Below are 21,651 nucleotides of genomic sequence, written 5' to 3'. Positions count from 1 at the left end.
AGCGTCTTTTCAGGAAGTCCAGGGTCCTCCGAGCTCCCAGGTGGGCGGTGAGAGGGGAAGAGTGACCCCACTGGAGAACCTTGGCCCGGGCTTGATGTGGGACGTACAAGAGGCCCGGTGGCCCCGTCCCAGGACCGGGGTCCTGGCGTTGGGCTCGTCGAACAGCCTCCTCAATACCCCAGTGGACAGGGGCCACAATCCGGGACACCGGGATAATAGGACCGACTTCATTCTCCCTGTTAGTGGCAGAGAACAGCCTGGACAGTGCATCAGGTTTGGTGTTCTTGGAGCCGGGACGGTACGAGAGGGTGAAGTCAAACCGACTGAAAAACAGGGCCCACCTAGCCTGTCGAGGGTTCAGTCTCTTGGCTTGCTGGAGGTACTCCAGGTTCTTGTGGTCAGTCCAAACCAGGAATGGATGTTGCGCTCCCTCCAGCCAGTGCCTCCACTCCTCAAGGGCCAGTTTGACCGCTAGCAGTTCTCGATCCCCCACATCGTACCGGGACTCCGCAGGACTCAGGCGGTGGGAGAAGTAAGCGCAGGGGTGCAGCTTTCCTTCCGAACGTTGAGAGAGTACCGCGCCGACACCACTGTCCGAGGCGTCCACCTCCACGATGAATGGTTGGGAGGTGTCCGGGAGGACCAGAATGGGTGCCGTGCAGAAGCGGGCCTTGAGGTCTTTGAACGCCTTTTCTGCCTGAGGAGACCAGCCATAAGATCCACCTGTCCCTTTGGTGAGGTCTGACATGGGTGCTGCCACAGAACTGAAGTTCCTGATGAACTTGCGGTAGAAGTTAGCGAATCCTAAGAACCGCTGAACCTCCTTAACAGACTTGGGAGTAGGCCAGTCCCGGACGGCCAGGGTCTTGGCAGGGTCCATTTGGAGTTGGCCTGTCCGTACAATAAATCCCAGAAAGGAGACCTCGGGAACATGAAATTCGCATTTCTGGGCCTTGGCGAACAGATTGTTCTGTAGCAGCCTCTGGAGAACCTGGCGGACATGGTGGCGGTGCTCCTGCACGGTCTTGGAAAAGATAAGGATGTCATCGAGGTAGACAAAGACGTACAGGTTAATCATGTCCCTTAAGACGTCGTTGATTAGGGCCTGAAAAACAGCTGGTGCGTTGGTGAGTCCGAAGGGCATCACCTGGTATTCGTAGTGCCCAGATGGGGTGTTAAAGGCAGTCTTCCACTCGTCTCCCTGTCGGATACGGATGAGGTGGTATGCGTTCCGTAGGTCCAACTTGGTGAAGACGGTGGCGCCTTGGAGCAGGTCGAAAGCAGTGGACATCAGCGGAAGGGGATATCGGTTGCGCACAGTGATCTTGTTCAGGCCCCTGTAGTCAATACATGGTCGAAGCCCCCCATCCTTCTTGCCGACAAAGAAGAAGCCGGCACCAGCAGGTGAGGTGGAGGGTCGAATGAACCCAGAGACCAGGGCGTCTTTGAGGTATTCCTCCATAGCCTTGCGTTCCGGCTGAGAGGGGGAAAACAGTCTGCCACGAGGAGGGGTAGTCCCAGGGAGCAAGTCGATGGCACAGTCGTAGGCCCGGTGCGGAGGAAGAACAGCGGCCCTGCTCTTGCTGAATACCTCCTTGAGATCCCAGTACTCTGTGGGAACTTGAGATAACTCGGTGAGATCAGGGGGCTCGGCAGGAGACACAGGAGAGCTAGAGAGAAGACAAGAGGCATGGCATGCAGGGCCCCATTCCACAACCTGGCTTGTTACCCAGTCTATGCGAGGGTTGTGGCGAGTAAGCCAAGGAAGGCCTAGAATAACTGGGAACTCAGGTGAAGGAATCAGGTGCAGGGATATTTCTTCCTTGTGACCTTGAGACTGGAGGAAGACTGGAGAAGTAACTTGAGTGACTCTTCCATCACCTAACGCTTGGCCATCGAGGGCAGACACAGACAGAGGGACTTCAAGAGGTGCAGTAGGTATATTGATGCTTTGGGCGAAGTGAATATCCATAAAGTTCCCAGCCGCCCCTGAGTCTATCAAAGCTTGACAAGAGTGGACAGACTCACCCCAGGAGATGGAGACCGGGATGTAGATTCCTTGGCCAGGGAGTCCGGGAGAGAGGGTAGGCCCCATCACAACCCTCCCTCGGCTGGACGGGGCGGTCCTTTTCCCAAGAGTTCGGGACATGATGCTCGGAAGTGACCAGGCTTGCCACAGTAGATGCAGCACTTGTCCCTCCTTCTGCGCTCCCTCTCAGATGCGGAGAGGCGAGTACGACCCACTTGCATGGGTTCTGGACAGTCACTGAAGGAGGTAGACGGTCTCCAGGTAGAGGTAGGGAGGCTGGGGGGGCTCAAGGCTTGGTGGCGTTCTCTCATCCTGTTGTCCAGACGAATAGCATGTGAGATGAGGGTTTCGAGGTCACTTGGGCATCCAATAGAGGCCAGACCGTCCTTGATGGGGTCAGACAGACCATGGTGGAAGGCTGACACCAGGGCAGTCTCGTTCCATCCACTTACTGCTGCGAGTGTTCGGAACGAGATGGCGTAATCTGCGACGCTTCCTCCTTGCCGGATGGACATGAGCTTTCGGGCTGCGTCGGTACTGATGTTTGCCTGATCGAAGACCCGAAGCATCTCTTCAGAAAACAGCTGGAAATCAAAGCACTCAGGTCCCTGTCTTTGCCAGATAGCAGTAGCCCAGGCTCGCGCCTTACCAGCTAATAAGGTGATCACAAAGGCAATCTTGCGGCGATCCGTAGTGTAGGTGGTAGGCTGAAGCTCAAAGGTGAGTTGACACTGGGTAAGGAACTCTCGGCACTCACTGTGCTTGCCGTCATACCTCTGTGGTGCAGGAAGGCTGGGTTCACGAGGTGAAGAAGGCAGCATGGCAGGAGGCACTGGGGCGGGAGCTGGATCAGGAGCAGGAACTGGATCAGGAGCAGGAGATGCAGGCAGAGATGTCAGCTGTGCCAGGGTTTTCCCAATTTGCTGAAGCAGTTCCTCGTGGCGAGCAAGGGCCTCACGTTGGCTGGTGAGTGTACGTCCATGAGCGTCCATGGTCGCTCCGAAGCGTGTCAAAGCTGCCATAATTCCCTGAAGGTTGGCCGGGTAGACAGTTGAAGCAGCCTCTGCTGAGTCGGTCATGACGGAGTCTTTCTGTTAGGGTTTTGCTGGGATTTGAACCTGGTTCGTTGGTGTGATGATCCAGCAAACCCCCACTAGGCCACCAGGGGAATGACTCAAATGCAGAGGCGTGAGGCGGAAGTAGAAAAAGTAACAAAAGGTTTATTTATACTATGTACACTATATACAATCCAGGGCAAAACAAAAAAACAAAAACAAAGAGTATAATTCAAAAAGAAAAAGGCAAAAATGCAAAAGCTCAGAAGATCCACAAAACACAGTACAAAGGAAACTGGAGATAAACATAACAGCACAAAGACTCCGTGACAAGAGGACTGAACTCAGGGGTATAAATACACAAACTAATTAAGGACACAGGTGAAGATAATTAGGACTAACAGGCAATTAACAAAAACACAAAACACAGGAACAGTGGCGGCCTCTAGAGGCCAAAATAAACAAGACACGAAAAGGAAATAACAGCGGCCTCTAGAGGCCAAAACAGTCCAAGTCCTAACAGCCCCACTGTTATGGAACAGCCTTCCAAGTAATGTTCAGGAATTAGACAGTCTCAGCATTTAAGTCTAGGCTGAAAACATATCTGTTTAGTCAAGCCTTTTGTTAATGGTGTTTATGAGGTAAAGGAGTAGATCTGGAGGGTCCTCAGACATAGAGTGTTTTGGTAAACTGGGATGTATGGATGCTGTCAGTCCCCACTCGCTTGCTCACTCGAGTTTGTTGAAGGTGTAGTGGCTGGCTACTTTATGTCCCGGGGCTCCCTCATGCCTGTGTTACCTTCTGGCTCTCTCCTTTTTGTTATGCTGTCATAGTTAGTTGCCGGAGTCCCTGCTTGTACTCGGTGCAATATGTATACTGTTCCTACTTATTCAGGTGACATTGGGCATACCTAACCACCTGTGTTTTCTTTCCCTCCCCCCCACCCCAAATCTGTCCCTCTGAGTTACATGGAGTCAACAGGAAATCTTTTGGTGGAAAGGGTGGAGACCTCGACTGGCTATCGTAGCCTGCAGGGAATCGGCCGTCAGACATTCTGTCGCATGTCCCAGACCCGGTGAAATGTAACTGATTTGTCTTGGCCAGCCCTAAGGATCCCATCTGCATCTCATCATTGCTGAGGAGTGTGCTCCCATCACCCAATCAAGCATCCAGCCAGAGCAGTCATGATATATTTTACCATATTAACATGCCATTGTTGTGTGTTATGCCTGATGTAAAGACTCTCGTCTCTGCGAGCCTACCACACAGATTTAATACTTGTCATTTTTAGGGCATACCTAACAATGTGTTTTCTTTCTCTCTCTCTTCCCCCCCCCCAATCTGTCCCTCTGAGTTACATGTTGATCCTGGGATTGAGATGCTGGCCTCTTCTGCCCCTCGGACCTGCTTGATCCATCCTGGTGCCCTGTGTCTGGTCGGAGTTTTATCGCACCGCTCCTGTGAAGGACGGCCCCATGAGGACAGTTGAGGGTTATACCTGTTAAAACTGTTAATATTATAGTCAGGCTGTCTGTTGTTGCCCAAATGAGGATGGGTTCCCTTTTGAGTCTGGTTCCTTTCAAGGTTTCTTCCTCATGTCGTCTGAGGGAGTTTTTCCTTGCCACCGTCGCCACAGGCTTGCTCATTGGGGATAGATTAGGGATAAAATTAGCTCATGTTTTAAGTCGTTCAAATTATGTAAAGCTGCTTTGCGACAATGTTTATTGTTAAAAGCGCTATACAAATAAACTTGATTTGATTTGATCATGTTGGTATTAATAGGTACCAGAATTCAAAGTTTTAAAATGGTGTTTGGAGCATTATTTTTCATTTGTCAAGAAATCATATCAAGCAAATAAAGACACAGAAAAGTTCAAGCCATTATCTTTCATGATTTTTGAGAGATTGGGTTTCAGAGACCCCAAAATTTGACGGTCATCAGAGCTGAAAATGCACATTTTGTGACACCATATCTGCAAAAGTAAAGGTTTCACAGGCCTTTAATAGCTTTTTAGCAGCATCACCTCCTGCCAGTGTGAACTCCTCACAATTTTGTGCCTCTGTCTTGAATCATAAACAAATGCAAGGGCTTTTAAAAGTGCATAAAGCACTCTTTCATCTCTTTGGGAAACAGGCAGAATCAGCTCTGGTTGGATTTTCAGTGATCATTCCTTTCTTAACTGAGTAATTCTCCAGCTTTTATATTGATCATATTGGTGCATTTAGGTAAAAAGATGAAGCCTAGTTTTTTCAGCCACTTAGGATTAAAACTTTTGAAAATATTTTGAGTCAAAACCCTTCCGAGTCAGTTTGGATGATGAGCAGGTGGAGAAATCCCCGGCAGTTATTGAGAAGACTGTAAATGGAACACACCTCATCAGTTGTGGAATAAAATGTCTCCCTGAACACAAGGTTCTGATGTCTGAATAAAAAATAAAGTCTGTGTGTTTGTACTTGGACAGATCCACATGTCTCAGCTCATATGAGATGATGTACATAAACACAATAGGCAGTGGCTCGACCTAGCTTGAAGCCAGTCTCAAATGGAGAGGTAAGGCACATCCTTCCATCCACTTGCCTGGGTGGACACTATGGGCAAGTGTTAGCACACCTGTCACCTCCCTCGGCCAGGGATACGGCCTTGTTATGCCATGTGCAAACAGTCCCACTGCCCTGTGGGCAGCTAGGGATAGCCAAAGTCTAAGGGAATCAACCCTGACAGAACTCTGGAGTGGAGCCCCGTCGGTAGCATGGTGGTAATCTAGTCGCTGGTAACTCCTGCAGTCAAACTGGTCCCAAACATCTTGGCTATACCTTTCCTTCAGACTCTACCTGTAAGACTGAGAGGGAGATTCTGGGACATGGGCAAACTAGTTTCTCCACATATACAGCCCAGGCTAGTGCATCCTGGAGAGGCAACTTCAGCATGTCGTACTGCTCTGCCTGGTACGGAAACAAACCGGGGACTGGCAGTTACCGGTTCTAAGTCATGGCTTAACTGGTGTAGAGCCTGATGCTAGGGGTCACTCTTGACAGTTGGAGGGGCTTTTTAGCCTCATTGGACATCTACTGCCTGCTTAAAGCTGGGCAGCCCCCAGCCAATAAGGTGTTGTCCCGCCATGGTTCATATGTCTCGCTGAGGTGAGTGAGATTCAAGTTTGGAAACAGACTGACAAGTGGACTGCAACTCTCTCACCTTAGAATTCTAGATGCACAAAAAGAAGGCCAGCTCTCACTCTTGGGAGCTGGAATGTCCAAACGATGCTTACCGGTCTGACCAAAGACATTGGCAACACTGATGGACTTTGCAAGACAGCTGTCATCAGCAGAGAACTGGATAGACTTAATGTCGATATCACCGCTTTACAGAAACCTCGCCTAGCAGGTTCTGGAAGCCTAAAGGAAAAAGAGTTCACATTTTTCTGGCAAGGGAAAGATGAAAATTAGCCCAGAGAGCATGGAGTCGGATTTGCTATCAGCAATAAGCGAATCCAGATGGTGGAGCCAGATCCAATCAACTCAGAACGAATCAGGCACATGAGATGAAACACTCAATCAGGCATAACTAACCTGTTATCTGCCTGTGCTCTGACTCTGACCTCCAACTCCAATGCTCAGGATGCCTTCTCCAGCCAACTCAACAATGCAACCAAGCGAATCCCAAAGAATGAAGCATTTATCCTTCTTGGTGACTTTAACGCAAGAGTGGGCGATGACCAAGGTTCTTGGACCATCTGCCTTGGACACTTGGGAGTTGGAAAATGCAACGAGAATGGCCAAAGACTGTTGGAACTTTGCACTCACCATCACCTCTGCATTATGAACACTTTCTTTGCTGCGAAGATGCATCACAAGTTCTCATGGATGCACCCTAGATCAAAATGCTGGCATCAACTGGACCTTATCATCTCTCATCAAGATCACCTGAACAACTTTTGGATCATGAGAGCATATCACAGTGCTGATTGTGACACTGATCACTCCCTTGTTTGCACCAAGGTCCAGATTCACCCTAAGAAACTGCAAAGGAAGAATGAAAAACCTGTGGTAGCAACTACTGGATGAGTCTGTGTGCTAAGATTCAGTCAGCTGCAGAGACCGGTAACATCAGGGTTATGTTCAAGGGCATCAGGAAGGCCATAGGGCCTACACAGACAAAGCATGGCTCTTTAAAGTCATCCACTGGGGAAAGCATCAGCGACAAATCCAAACAGATGGAAAGCTGGGGTGGAGTACTTCTCCGAGCTCTATGGCCGTGAGAACCTCATTTCAGCTTCTGCTTTAGACCAGATTGATAGGCTCCCTATGCTGCTAGAGTTGGACGATGTCCTCAACAAAGAAGAGCTATCCAAGGCCATCAGTGACATATCATCTGGCAAGGCTCTGGGACTAGACGGCATTCCGGCTGAGGTATTCAAGTGCGGCGGGAGCTGGCTGCTTGATGCTCTTCATCACTTGCTTGGCAGGTGCTGGGAGGCGGGAGCAGTTCCCCAAGAGTTAAGACTCCATCATCACAACCCTGTACAAAATCAAGGGCGACTGCAGCAACTGTGATAACTACCGCGGCATCTCATTAGTTTGCATTGCTGGAAAGTTGTTTACTCGAGTCGCTTTATATCACCTCAAAAAGCTTGCAGAGAGGGTGTATCCTGAATCTCAATGCGGCTTCCATTCCATGTGCTCGACAGTTGATATGATGATCTCACTGAGACAACTTCAGGAGAAGTGCCAAGAACAACAGCCACTCTTTATTGCAGTCACTGATCTGACTAAGATATGTGACTTAGTCAGTAGAGATGGTCTCTTCAAGATCCTGCCCTTAACTGGCTGCCTTCTAAAACTCCTGAGTTTTGTCAAGTCTTTCCACGACGGAATGCAGGGCACTGTACAATTCAACGGGTGCAGGTCAGACACATTTGACATCAAGAGTGGCGTGAAACAAGGGTGTGTGTTAGCACCAACAATCTTTGGCATTTTCTTCTCTGTTCTTCTCAAATACACTTTTGGGTCAGCTGATGAAGGTGTTCTGCTCTGAACTAGATCAGACAGGAAGCTCTTCAACTCGGCACGCCTCGGAGCAAAAACCAAGGTTCGCCAAGTACAACTGTGCGGCATGCTTGATGCCGACAATGCTGCCCTCATTGCTCACAGTGAGAAAGATCTTCAGAACCTCCTTGACTGCTTCTCCAAGGCCTGTGACAACTTTAGCCTCACCATCAGTCTGAAGAAGATGAAAAGCATGCGCCAAGGAGTCGAAGCTTCCCCAGCTGTGACCATCAAAGACTACACATTGGAAGTCATCTCACAGTTCACTGACCTAGGCTCCACCACCTCAGATAACGCCTCTCTTGATGCTGAGCTTGGTAAAAGAATCGGAAAGGCTGCAACCAATATGGCCAAACTTGACCCTCGTGTGTGGGAAAACAAGAAGCTCACCATGACCTTCAAAGTCGCGCTTTATCACACTTGCATCATGAGTACCCTGTGACATGGCAGCAAGTCCTGGGCCACCGATGCTAGTCAGGAGAAACGCTTGCACTCCTTCCACATGAGGTGTCTATGTCGCATCCTATCTTGTGGACAGACAAGGTCACCAACAGTGAAGTACTTGAAAGAGCGGGCACCCCCTCACTGTACACCCTCCTTCGCTAATGTAGGATGAGATGGTTGGGCCATATACGGTGAATGGAGGATGGTCGCATCCCCAAGGACCTCCTGTATGGGGAGCTGGCATCCGGCTCAAGACCTGTCGGTAGACCAAAACTACGTTTCTGAGACATCTGCAAAAGAGACATGCTTGCAATCAGTCTCTCAATGGACGACTGGGAATGTCTCGTAGCAGAATGTAGCATTTGGAAGACAGCTTGCAGAGAGGTATTCGTAGCAGGGAAAAGAAAGCTTAACGATGACGCAGATGCAAAAAGAGCCAGGAGAAAGGCCACTGAAAGAGCTCAATCGACAACAGCCCATGCCTGCCCTACATGCCATCACGTCTGTCTCTCTGGGATCGGGCTAGTAAGCCATCATAGGAAATGTGCAAAAAATACTTGAACGGTTGCAACCCATGCGCTTGTCATGGACTTGGTCTGACGGCTCCTGACTTAAATACAAGAAAGGGAAAGGGATGGATAGAGGTGGAGACACGAGATCTAAACAGTAGGCATATCAGGTGAAAATTCAATTCAAATTGCTTGAAACTGCTCTCATTGGATTCAGAATTGAATTCAGAACAACAGACTTGTTACAGAATTAAAATATGTGAATCAGTTCTTGAGATATTACAAATCAAAGACTGAAAAAATGGCTTAATTTTTAGAAAACTGCCATAATATTCTGTATGAGGATCACATGGTCCAAAATGGCCCCCATTAACCAATGAGATCAAATTATTTTTCTTCATAACTTTATTTATTTATTTTTCAAGATATTTACAGGCAGGTACATAGATGGTTGTATCCTGAATACAAAGTTTTAAAAATGAGTAAAAACAAATTGTGCAAATTATTATTTAAGTAGTTTTAATGATGCGAATTAGGTTAAATATTAAATCATTACACTCAATAAAAAAGTAATATTTCTAATCCCCTCTGTGGGCCTTTGTATTTCTCAGTCGGGCCTACTAGTGTTTATATGAAAGAATATGAATGATTATTTTGATTAATATTCACAGCTTTCAAGGCAAACTTCGAAAAAACGATCTGATCCACATCCAAGAAATAATTCACATGAACTGAACTGAAAAAGACGCTCGCGTTTCTGACTTCCGTTTTTTTAAATCTCATTTCGACCACTAAGATCTCAATATTTTTCATCAAAACTACTCCAGGTATATTCTAAAATAGTTATTTATTTACATGAATCAGTTTGATTTGATAAAAATAAGTAGGTAAAGCGATGGAAACTCACTTCAAGGTCTCTATAAAAGTGATCTGATTGATATTCAAGAATAATCCAGTGGGAAACCAATCAGGAGAGAGAGAGAGAGAGAGAGAGAGAGAGAGAGAGCCTGACCACTTTCCCATGACTCAAAAAGCACAGGCAGTTTCCCGAGGTCACACGAGCAGAGTTTTTACTCTGTTGTACCGACTTCAACATGCCATTACTCCAAAAGTACTGAACAGATCTTAACCAGACAGATTTCTTTGTAAAGCAGAGATTATTAGCTTTTTAATGATAGTATTCACGATAGAAAATATTCAAGAGTTAAGCAATGACAGGTTTGGAAACTTTGATGAGTGTCTGCATGGACAATTTTCACACCATGGCGAGCGAGAGTCTGATAGGCCTATAAACACTTCTAATTACAATTAACAAGTTATTTTTTTTTATTGATTCATGACATGGAATTCATCTAGAAAGTAAATCTGATTCTTATGGACACATTTCAGTGTCTTATAGAATAATACAAACAGTTGAAACAAAAATTTTATGTATAATATAATTAGAGAGGGGTGGCACGGTGGTGTAGTGGTTAGCGCTGTCGCCTCACAGCAAGAAGGTCCGGGTTCGAGCCCCGTGGCCGGCGAGGGCCTTTCTGTGTGGAGTTTGCATGTTCTCCCTGTGTCCGCGTGGGTTTCCTCCGGGTGCTCCGGTTTCCCCCACAGTCCAAAGACATGCAGGTTAGGTTAACTGGTGACTCTAAATTGAGCGTAGGTGTGAATGTGAGTGTGAATGGTTGTCTGTGTCTATGTGTCAGCCCTGTGATGACCTGGCGACTTGTCCAGGGTGAACCCCGCCTTTCGCCCGTAGTCAGCTGGGATAGGATCCAGCTCGCCTGTGACCCTGTAGAACAGGATAAAGCGGCTACAGATAATGAGATGAGATAATTAGAGAGAAAGTAAGATTGGGCCTTGGATATAATTTTACTGGGATAAAAGTCACAAAGACACAATCAATTCTGTTTGGAATCTTCAGTTCTAAAGTGATGATCTGAGTCCTGTGTGTGTGTGTGTGTGTGTGTGTGTGTGTGTACCTCAGTGTCTCCAGTGTACAGTGTGGATTCTCCAGTCCAGGAGAGAGCAGCTTCACTCCTGAATCCTGCAGGTTACTAGCACTCAGGTCCAGTTCTCTCAGACTGGAGGAGTTTGAGCTGAGAACTGAGGACAGAACTCTACAGCTTTCCTCGGTCAGATTACACCCACAAAGACTGGAAGAGAAACGATGAAATATCAGAACACTGAGCTTAAACACAAACACAGCGATAATCCAGCTAAACTTTACCATGGAACAGAAATGTGAGTGTGTTTCTCTCAAACACAGAAATCAGAGGACAGGACGCCACATCAGCACATTTACAGGAGCAGCGACGTCTTTCTGCACTCCACGATCTCTCAGCTACAATTTATTATCACACCATTAGCTCATGGACAGAACACACACGTGAGAGCAAGCAGCCTCTCTCTCTCTCTCTCTCTCACACACACACACACACACACACACACACACGAATACAATCTTCTGTAAAAGTACCAGAGGTTGGTTTCCAGATGATCAGAGTCATTATTCACAAGCATTAATCCTAACAGTGCAGTTCAGTGTCACATTAAAATAACAAACCATGCACTGATCCAGTTAAAAATCAAAATACTCACTCAGCTCTTCTGGAGGCTTTGACCACTGGAATCAGCTTCAGAAGACATTCCTCTGACAGGTCATATTTACTCAAATTAAACTTATCCAGCTCCTGTTCTGAGTTCAGTAACACAAACACCAGAGCTGACCACTGAGCAGGAGAGAGTCTGGTTCCACTGAGACACCAGGAATCGCTTCTGTTCAGGTAGCGTTGTACTTCCTGCACGAGAGAATGATCATTCAGTTCATTCAGACAGTGGAACAGATTGGTGGATTTCTCTGGAGATGGATTCTCCCTGATCTTCTTCTTGATGTATTCGACTGTTTCCTGTTTGCTGTGAGAGCTACTTCCTGTCTGGGGCATCAAGCCTCGTAAGAGAGTCTGATTGGATTCCAGTGAGAGACCCAGAAGGAAGCGGAGGAACAGGTCCAGGTGTCCATTCTCACTCTGTAAGGCCTTGTCCACTGCACTCCTGAGGAAATCAGACATGTTTGACTTTCTGAAGAAATTAAAAAGTCCAGGAGGTTGATTCCCGAGCACATTTGTCTTTGTAAAAATAAAGCAGAGAAATGTGTATAAAGCAGCCAGAAACTCCTGAACGCTCAGATGTACAAAGCTGAAGACCTTCCCCAGGTGAAGCCCAAACTCCTCTCTGAAGATTTGGGTACACACTCCTGAGTACACTGACACTTCTCTCACATCAATGCCGCACTCTCTCAGGTCTTCCTCATAGAAGATCAGGTTTCCTTTCTCCAGCTGTTGGAAAGCCAGTTTTCCCAGTGCCAGGATACTCTCTCTGGTCTGCTGAGGATCAGGCTCACATTTCTGATGATACTTTTGCTCCTTGTGTTTGATCTGAAAGATCAGGAAGTGTGTGAACATTTGAGTCAGAGTCTTGGGGATCTCTCCACTCTCTGCTTCACCCAACATTCTCTCAAGAACAGTGGCTGAGATCCAGCAGAAGACTGGGATGTGACACATGATGTAGAGGCTTCTTGAGGACTTCATGTGTGTGATGATTTCATTGGCCAGGCTCTGATCACTGATCCTCTTCCTGAAGTACTCCTCTTTCTGAGGATCACTGAACCCTCGTACCTCTGTTACCTGGTCTACACACTCAGGAGGGATCTGATTTGCTGCTGCTGGTCGTGAGGTGATCCAGAGGAGAGCAGAGGGAAGCAGATTCCCCTTGATGAGGTTTGTCAGCAGCACATCCACTGAGGCCGACTCTGTCACATCACACAATCTCTCACTGTTCTGGAAATTTAGAGGAAGTTGACACTCATCCAGACCATCAAAGATCAACAGGACTTTGTTAATATCACAGTTTATTAATTGTACTTCTTTCATTTCTGGGAAAAAGTGATGAAGGAGATTCATCAGACTGAGAATTTCCTGCTTCATCAGATTCAGCTCTCGAAAGGGAAGTGGGAACATGAAGGTGACGTCCTGATTCGCTTTTCCTTCAGTCCAGTCCAGAATGAACTTCTGCACAGAGACTGTTTTTCCAATTCCAGCAACTCCTTTAGTCAGCACACTTCTGATGGACGTGTCTTTAAAGAGATCATTACACTTGATGGGTGTCTCCTGTGTTGCTGGTCTCCTGGATGCCGTCTCAATCTGTCTCACCTCATGTTCATGATTGACATCTCCACTCCAACCCTCTGTGATGTAGAGCTCTGTGTAGATCTCATTCAGAAGAGCTGGGCTTCCATGCTGTGAGATTCCTTCATTAATTCTTTCGAACTTCTCTCTCAGGCGGGATTTCAGCTTTTGCTGACACACAGAGACCGCAGACTCTGAGAAACAAAGTAAAAACATCTTTTAATGCAAAATCACTGAGCACAATATAAATTAAATATTGATATACGTTTCTCATTAATTATAAAATTTGTAACTAAAGACATTGCAAACTGAAGCTAATTCCAGAGTTCTAAAATCACTGACTGATTCAGCTTGATAAATTTAAGATGATGCATTTAAATATGAACCAAACTTATGGAGATAAAATAAAGCCATGATTCAGAGCTCTTACTGTTCTGCAGTGTGTGAGCGAGATCTGTGTGGTTCATGTTCTTCAGGAAGTGCAGTGTGATCTTCAGCACTCCCTCTCTGATGCTGCTCTGATCCTCCTCATCCTCCACCTCCCTCTCAGAGCATGCTGGGGAATCTGGACTCAGGAGCTTCTTAAACTTCTTCAGCTCTTTCTGTAGCACAGTGATGATTTTGTGTTCCAGCTCCTGGTAAGAAACACACAGGAACAGATCGAAATACAGTGGTGCTTGAAAGTTTGTGTACCCTTTAGAATTTTCTATATTTCTGCATAAATATGACCTAAAACTTCATCAGATTTTCACACAAGTCCTAAAAGTAGATAAAGAGAACCCAGTTCAACAAATGAGACAAAAATATTATACTTGGTCATTTATTTATTGACGAAAATGATCCAATATTACATATCTGTGAGTGGCAAAAGTATGTGAACCTCTCGGATTAGCAGTTAATTTGAAGGTGAAATTAGAGTCAGGTGTTTTCAATCATTGGGATGACAATCAGGTGTGAGTGGGCACCCTGTTTTATTTAAAGAACAGGGATCTACAGTGGGGCAAAAAAGTATTTAGTCAGCCACCAATTGTGCAAGTTCTCCCACTTAAAAAGATGAGAGAGGCCTGTAATTTTCATCATAGGTACACTTCAACTATGAGAGACAGAATGGGGGGAAAGAATCCAGGAAATCACACTGTAGGATTTTTTAATGAATGAATTGGTAAATTCCTCGGTAAAATAAGTATTTGGTGACCTACAAACAAGCAAGATTTCTGGCTCTCATAGACCTGTAACAACTTCTTTAAGAGGCTCCTCTGTCCTCCACTCGTTACCTGTATTAATGGCACCTGTTTGAACTCGTTATCAGTATAAAAGACACCTGTCCACAACCTCAAACAGTCACACTCCAAACTCCACTATGGCCAAGACCAAAGAGCTGTCAAAGGACACCAGAAACAAAATTGTAGACCTGCACCAGGCTGGGAAGACTGAATCTGCAATAGGTAAGCAGCTGGGTATGAAGAAATCAACTGTGGGAGCAATTATTAGAAAATGGAAGACATACAAGACCACTGATAATCTCCCTCGATCTGGGGCTCCACGCAAGATCTCACCCTGTGGAGTCAAAATGATCACAAGAATGGTGAGCAAAAATCCCAGAACCACACGGGGGACCTAGTGAATGACCTGCAGAGAGCTGGGACCAAAGTAACAAAGGCTACCATCAGTAACGCACTACGCCGCCAGGGACTCAAATCCTGCAGTGCCAGACGTGTCCCCCTGCTTAAGCCAGTACATGTCCAGGCCCGTCTGAAGTTTGCTAGAGAGCATTTGGATGATCCAGAAGAGGATTGGGAGAATGTCATATGATCAGATGAAACCAAAATAGAACTTTTTGGTAAAAACAGCTTGTCGTGTTTGGAGGAGAAAGAATGCTGAGTTGCATCCAAAGAACACCATACGGTACCTACTGTGAAGCATGGGGGTGGAAACATCATGCTTTTGGGCTGTTTTTCTGCAAAGGGACCAGGACGACTGATCCGTGTAAAGGAAAGAATGAATGGGGCCATGTATCATGAGATTTTGAGTGAAAACCTCCTTCCATCAGCAAGGGCATTGAAGATGAAACGTGGCTGGGTCTTTCAGCATGACAATGATCCCAAACACACCGCCCGGGCAACAAAGGAGTGGCTTCGTAAGAAGCATTTCAAGGTCCTGGAGTGGCCTAGCCAGTCTCCAGATCTCAACCCCATAGAAAATCTTTGGAGGGAGTTGAAAGTCTGTGTTGCCCAGTGACAGCCCCAAAACATCACTGCTCTAGAGGAGATCTGCATGGAGGAATGGGCCAAAATACCAGCAACAGTGTGTGAAAATCTTGTGAAGACTTACAGAAAACGTTTGACCTCTGTCATTGCCAACAAAGGGTATATAACAAAGTATTGAGATTAACTTTTGTTATTGACCAAATACTTATTTTCCACCATAATTTGCAAATAAATTCTTTAAAAATCAGACAGTGTGATTTTCTGGATTTTTTTTCTCATTTTGTCTCTCATAGTTGAGGTATACCTATGATGAAAATTACAGGCCTCTCTCATCTTTTTAAGTGGGAGAACTTGCACAATTGGTGACTGACTAAATACTTTTTTGCCCCACTGTATCAAAGTGTGATCTTCACAACACATGTTTGTGGAAGTGCATCATAGCACAAACAAAGGAGATTTCTGAGGACCTCAGAAAAAGTGTTGTTGATGCTCATAAGGCTAGAAAAGATTACAAAACCATCTCTAAAGAGTTTGGACTCCACCAATCCACAGTCAGACAGATTGTGTACAAATGGAGGACCTCAAGACCATTGTTACCCTCCCCAAGTGTGGTTGACCAACAAAGATCACTCCAAGAGCAAGGCGTGTAACAGTCGACAAGGTCACAAAGGACCCCAGGGTAACTTCTAAGTAACTGAAGGCCTCTCTCACATTGGCTAATGTTAATGATCATGAGTCCACCATCAGGAGAACACTGAACAACAATGATGTGCATGGCAGGGTTGCAAGGAAAAAGCCACTGCTGTCCAAAAAGAACATCGCTGCTTGTCTACAGTTTGTAAAGATCATGTGGACAAGCCAGAAGGCTATTGGAAAAATGTTTTGTGGACTGATGAGACCAAAATAGAACTTTTTGGTTTAAATGAGAAGCATTATGTTTGGAGAAAGGAAAACACTGCATTCCAGCATAAGAACCTTATCCCATCTGTGAAACATGGTGGTGGTAGTATCATGGTTTTGGCCTGTTTTGCTGTATCTGGGTCAGGACGGCTTGCCATCGTTGATGGAACAATGAATTCTGAAATATGCCAGCGAATTCTAAAGGAAAATGTCAGGACATCTGTCCATGAACTGAATCTGAAGAGAAGGTGGGTCATGCAGCAAGACAATGATCCTTAGCACACAACTGGTTCTACCAAAGAATGGTTAAAGAAGAATAAAGTTAATGTTTTGGAATGGCCAAGTCAAAGTCCTGACCTTAATCCAATGGAAATGTTGTGGAAGGACCTGAAGCGAGCAGTTCATGTGAGGAAACCCACCAACATCCCAGAGTTGAAGCTGTTCTGTACGGAGGAACGGGCTAAAATTCCTCCAAGCCGGTGTGCAGGACTGATCAACAGTTACCGCAAACGTTTAGTTGCAGTTATTGCTGCACAAGGGGGTCACACCAGATACTGAAAGCAAAGGTTCACATACTTTTGCCACTCACAGATATGTAATATTGGATCATTTCCCTCAATAAATAAATGACCAAGTATAATATTTTTGTCTCATTTGTTTTACTGTGTTTTCTTTATCTACTTTTAGGACTTGTGTGAAAATCTGATGATGTTTTAGGTCATATTTATGCAGAAATATAGAAAATTCTAAAGGGTTCACAAACTTTCAAACATCACTGTATTATAATGTTACATAACGAGAGAGGATTTATTTCAGGAAAAGAAGAAAAATCTCTTTCTATTCCCACAGTTACAACTGAAACTCTGTCTGATTACCCATAATGCTGCTGTATGTGAATAAAACTGCGCGCACACACACACACACACACCTTGAATATGGACTCCAGTTGACTTCTGCTGATGTTTGATTTCTTCTTTTGTGGTCTGTGAACAAACAAAACACATCCTGTAATATGGACTATATGTACGATAGCTGTCCAACACACGCTAATAAATACAGAGACAGATATTTAACACTGTCCTCTTAACACAATACACTGAGTTCAGGATTTCCTCACTGATACTAACATACTTACAAACACATGAATGAATGAATGAATGAATGAAATAGTGATATAGTGATGAATGTCCCAGGTGTAAATGTTCTCGTGTTCCACCACAGACCCTCCAGCTCTGGGACTGCAGGCTGAACTGAACTCTCACAGCAGTTTTCCTCACTGCCAGTCCGAGAGCTGCAGCACTGCACAGTTTAGTGTTTTACTGCTTCAACACCTGATAAAGCTCATGAAGGGCTTCATCATGAGACCAGTGAGTTTGATCAGGTGGAACAGCACCGTAAAACACCTCACTGTACTGACCTCACATCAGCAGAACCGTCTCGGTCTCTGAAGGCAGGTGGACGTCCCACTGACATCTCACTCTTCATGGACACACCGCTGGGTTCTGGTGAGTCTGATCTCTTTCCTTCCATCATTCTGCAACACAGATATTATTACATCCTGTTATTAAGGCTAGTGTACATGCTAATATAAAATGGAGTGTATATTGAGTTTGAATTCGTGTTGTACAGACCATCTTCGTCTTTATTCAGTCTTCGTCTTAAGCAGCAAATTAAATAATACAGACAAATAAAAGTCAAGGCCTCACATTTCAACCAACCATTTTATATCTATAAATGTTTAAAAGGCTCCGACATTAAAAACAGGTTAAAACATGCGCGCGCACATACACGGACACACAAAACTCAATACAAACAATAAATACTTGCACTGTGTTCAAATGCATTTGCAGGGTTCTTTTGTGACTCAACAAATGCTTCAAATTGACTCAGTGTTTGGTGTCTGTCCAATCATTTCATGGAAAAACACAAGAGTGTCAGTAAACCTGTTCTCAAGTTGATTCTCATTGCCGTTGGTGGTTATAAGGGATGAAACAGAACACTTGATATATAACTGTGGCTATATGAACCCCCCACATAACCAGAGACAACCTGGGATTGTCAGGAGGTTCCAGGGAAACAAGGCTATTTGACAGTGGGAATTACCCTAACTTGCATGTCTTTGGACTGTGGGGGAAACCGGAGCACCTGGAGGAAACCCACGCAGACACGGGGAGAACATGCAAACTCCACACAGAAAGGCCCTCGCCGGCCACTGGGCTTGAACCCAGAACCTTCTTGCTGTGAGGCAACAGTGCTAACCACTCCACCACCATGCCGCCCCCAACAATAACAACTATTTCTTATTTCTTTCAAAAGTCTAAATATGAACGAAAATATTATTGAAATGGATTTTCTCATTTCACTAATTTCTCATCTCATCTCATTATCTCTAGCCGCTTTATCCTGTTCTACAGGGTCGCAGGCAAGCTGGATCCTATCCCAGCTGACTACGGGCGAAAGGCGGGGTACACCCTGGACAAGTCGCCAGGTCATCACAGGGCTGACACATAGACACAGACAACCATTCACACTCACATTCACACCTACGCTCAATTTAGAGTCACCAGTTAACCTAACCTGCATGTCTTTGGACTGTGGGGGAAACCGGAGCACCCGGAGGAAACCCACGCGGACAGGGGGAGAACATGCAAACTCCGCACAGAAAGGCCCTCGCCAGCCACGGGACTCGAACCTGGACCTTTTTGTTGTGAGGCGACAGCACTAACCACTACACCACTGTGCCGTCCTTTAACTAATTTAAAAATCTCAATTTATTAACCTCCACAAAAAATGGGAAGCTCCATGTTGGGCAGCCAGTCAGAAGTCTGTGATCAAAGAAAGAAAAGTCCTTTTACAATGATTTTAATAGGAGCTGCCATTTTGTTTTGGGCCAGTTCTGGGGAGGTACTTTGTACTGGGACAGATTGTATAAAACCTCTGCCATCTCTGGAGGAATTTCAGTGTGTTCTGTAAAACACTCAGTGCTGGCATTGTCTTAATGATTAAGGCGCTTTCAGATAACTTCTTTTGTGGAAGTGTGTTTTTGAAATTCAGACTTTCATGACACTCTCCTGCGACATCCATGAAGATGGCGAAGTAATCTGTCAAGAACGCAGGCAGCAGATGGATGTCAGCACAGAAAAAGGATTTTATTCAAGCAAACAGGCACCGGCCAGGTGATAAGTAAACAAAACCTGGCAAGAAATAAAAAAATATATATCAGAATAGCAAAATTCAAGGTTTGTTCAGGTCAGGAATGGCACACTGAGAGTTTGCAGTGATCTGTTGGAATCGTGTGCTGTGGTAACAGTGAACAGGTGAATGAAATCAATAATCAGGTGACTGAGCGGTGAGGTCGAGGCTGGGTTCTGTGGTCCATGGTGACCATGTTTGAAGGCCACTGAATTATGGGAAGTGGAGTCTTGAGTGCTTCCAGGTGCAGACGTGACAGGAGCTCCGTAATGCACAATATCGCTTGGTGTTTATTCAACAGTTACGTCCAGTCCCCTAATCAGACCAGCTGACTAATCAGACAAGTTGGACTGAATAGCAGCAGGGCTGTGAAAACTAAGCTGACAATGAAGCTGAAGGCAAATGTGTACATTCTGGATTTTGTTGTTGAGAAAAGATCTCACTATACTGACCTCAGATCAGCCGAACTGTCTCTGTCTCTGAAGTATACTGAATGGTCCTTTGTCCATTGACTCTTCATGGACACCGAGCTGGGTTCTGGTGAGTCTGATCTCTTTCCCTCCATCCTTCTGCAATAAAGATATCATTACAGCCAGAAATTCAGGGAAGTGTACATGTTAATATAATATGGAGTGAATATGGATGATTGGATATCGAGTTTGAATTCGCACAGAATCTCTTCAACAATCTTCGTCTAATAAACACAAAATAAATCAAAGTCTTATCAGAGCCAACAATTCAAAACTAAGGAACATTTACGAAAAGTGGCATGAAATGCCTTGTTATTTGGTTTCAGATTATCAATCTGTGTACATTGTGATTAGTTTTACTCGTCATGTCTCGTGTTTATACAGACCCCTCTGAAAGCACTGGAACAGCAAGGGCAATTTTGACAGTTTTCTCATTTACTTTTAGACTGTCTGTTCCAATACTTTTGATCATTAAAAGTTGTGTGTGTGTGGGGGGTCTGCCTCTAAAGGTGTCATGTTCTGTTATTGAACACATCGAGATGTAATGATCAGGAAATGAAGCTGAAATTCTGATCTTTGGGCTCATTCATCTTTTGATCTCAAATCCAAATGTGTTTGGTGTAAAACAGAAATAAAATAATTGTTCTTGCTGTTCCAATACTTTCAGAGGTTTTTATTAAAGCTTTAGATGGAGAAACTCACCGTGTTTTTGTCCTAAAAAGATTTATTTTCCCCTTGACACAATGGAGCCGCTGAGTTTTGCTTTCTCTTCCTGCTCTGGTGGGGGAAGGGCACACACATACCTCTCACGTTTCTCATTTCCAATCCAGACATAGGCGGTAGCCACTTTTTGTGTATCCCCTTGCATGCAGGTGACCTTGATGGTACCCCACAGCCTTAGGCAAGACAGAGGGATGAACCAGCATTATGGTGCTGCCTGAGTCCAGAAAGGTTTGGACTGGCTGCCCCTTGATCTGCATAGGAGCACTTGGAATATGAGGGCTGGAGGGTGAGTGGACGATGCAGCCAGCAAGCCACGGCTTCCGGGCAGGGGCAGGAGAGAGCAGTTCAGGTGCAGTTGGCTCATTGGCAGGAGAAGGAGGGCAAGTGGTTCGTGGAGGGCATCACCAGGACTGTAGATTGGCCCAGGAAGGGGATACATGGGCCTGGTGGGCACTGGAGCTGGCTGATCCTGCTTACTGATATCCATTGTCACCAAAGTGCACTCAAGATCCCTAATGAGCTCTACAGGGGTTTTGGGGACCCTCATGCTGATGGCCATGCATTCTGCCGGAGGCAGCGCCCAGAGGAAGTGATCCATGGCGACCCGCTCTGCAACCTGCATGGCTGAGTGCTGCTTGGGCTGCAGCCATTGTTTAATGGACCTCAGAAAAACATCCATTTGGCTGTGAGGATTAACCTTAGCTTAGTACACCCAGCAATGGAACTCCATCGCAGCCTGGCAGACAGAAAACCCGCATTGCCCCAGGATCTGCTCTTTCAGGAGCAGGTAATTCTTGGCTGAGGCTAACGGACAACTTTAGTAGGCCTCCGTTGAGGAATTATGGAAGTCAAAGGATCTGAGTTTGAAGTGAAAAGTGAATCTAGCAAAGTATTTTGT

The 21,651-nt window shown here is 45.6% G+C and overlaps 1 protein-coding gene across 4 annotated transcripts in view; it reads right to left on the bottom strand.

Annotated features, from left to right (window-relative positions):
- The window catches only part of LOC132886356 (NACHT, LRR and PYD domains-containing protein 3-like), a 147,502-nt gene extending 126,704 nt beyond the window's left edge, over positions 1–20,798 (bottom strand). For all 4 annotated transcript variants that reach the window (XR_009654683.1, XM_060920917.1, XM_060920918.1 and 1 more), the window contains exons 1-7: positions 20,733–20,798; positions 20,013–20,129; positions 17,786–17,902; positions 17,297–17,351; positions 13,692–13,896; positions 11,676–13,455; positions 11,057–11,230 (exon numbers count right to left, since the gene is read on the bottom strand). Coding sequence is in view for 3 of the 4 variants with exons in the window: in XM_060920917.1 (XP_060776900.1) it covers positions 11,057–11,230; positions 11,676–13,455; positions 13,692–13,896; positions 17,297–17,351; positions 17,786–17,902; positions 20,013–20,125 (2,444 nt within the window). In the remaining variant the exon portion in view is untranslated. The remainder of the gene's footprint in view (positions 1–11,056; positions 11,231–11,675; positions 13,456–13,691; positions 13,897–17,296; positions 17,352–17,785; positions 17,903–20,012; positions 20,130–20,732) is intronic.
- Between the last annotated feature and the right edge of the window lie 853 nt (positions 20,799–21,651).

Source organism: Neoarius graeffei, chromosome 5 (genome assembly GCF_027579695.1).
Source record: "Neoarius graeffei isolate fNeoGra1 chromosome 5, fNeoGra1.pri, whole genome shotgun sequence".
Lineage (NCBI taxonomy): Eukaryota > Metazoa > Chordata > Actinopteri > Siluriformes > Ariidae > Neoarius > Neoarius graeffei.
The sequence above is the reverse complement of the archived record's forward strand: the minus strand, read 5'-3'. Positions and strand labels throughout refer to the sequence as shown.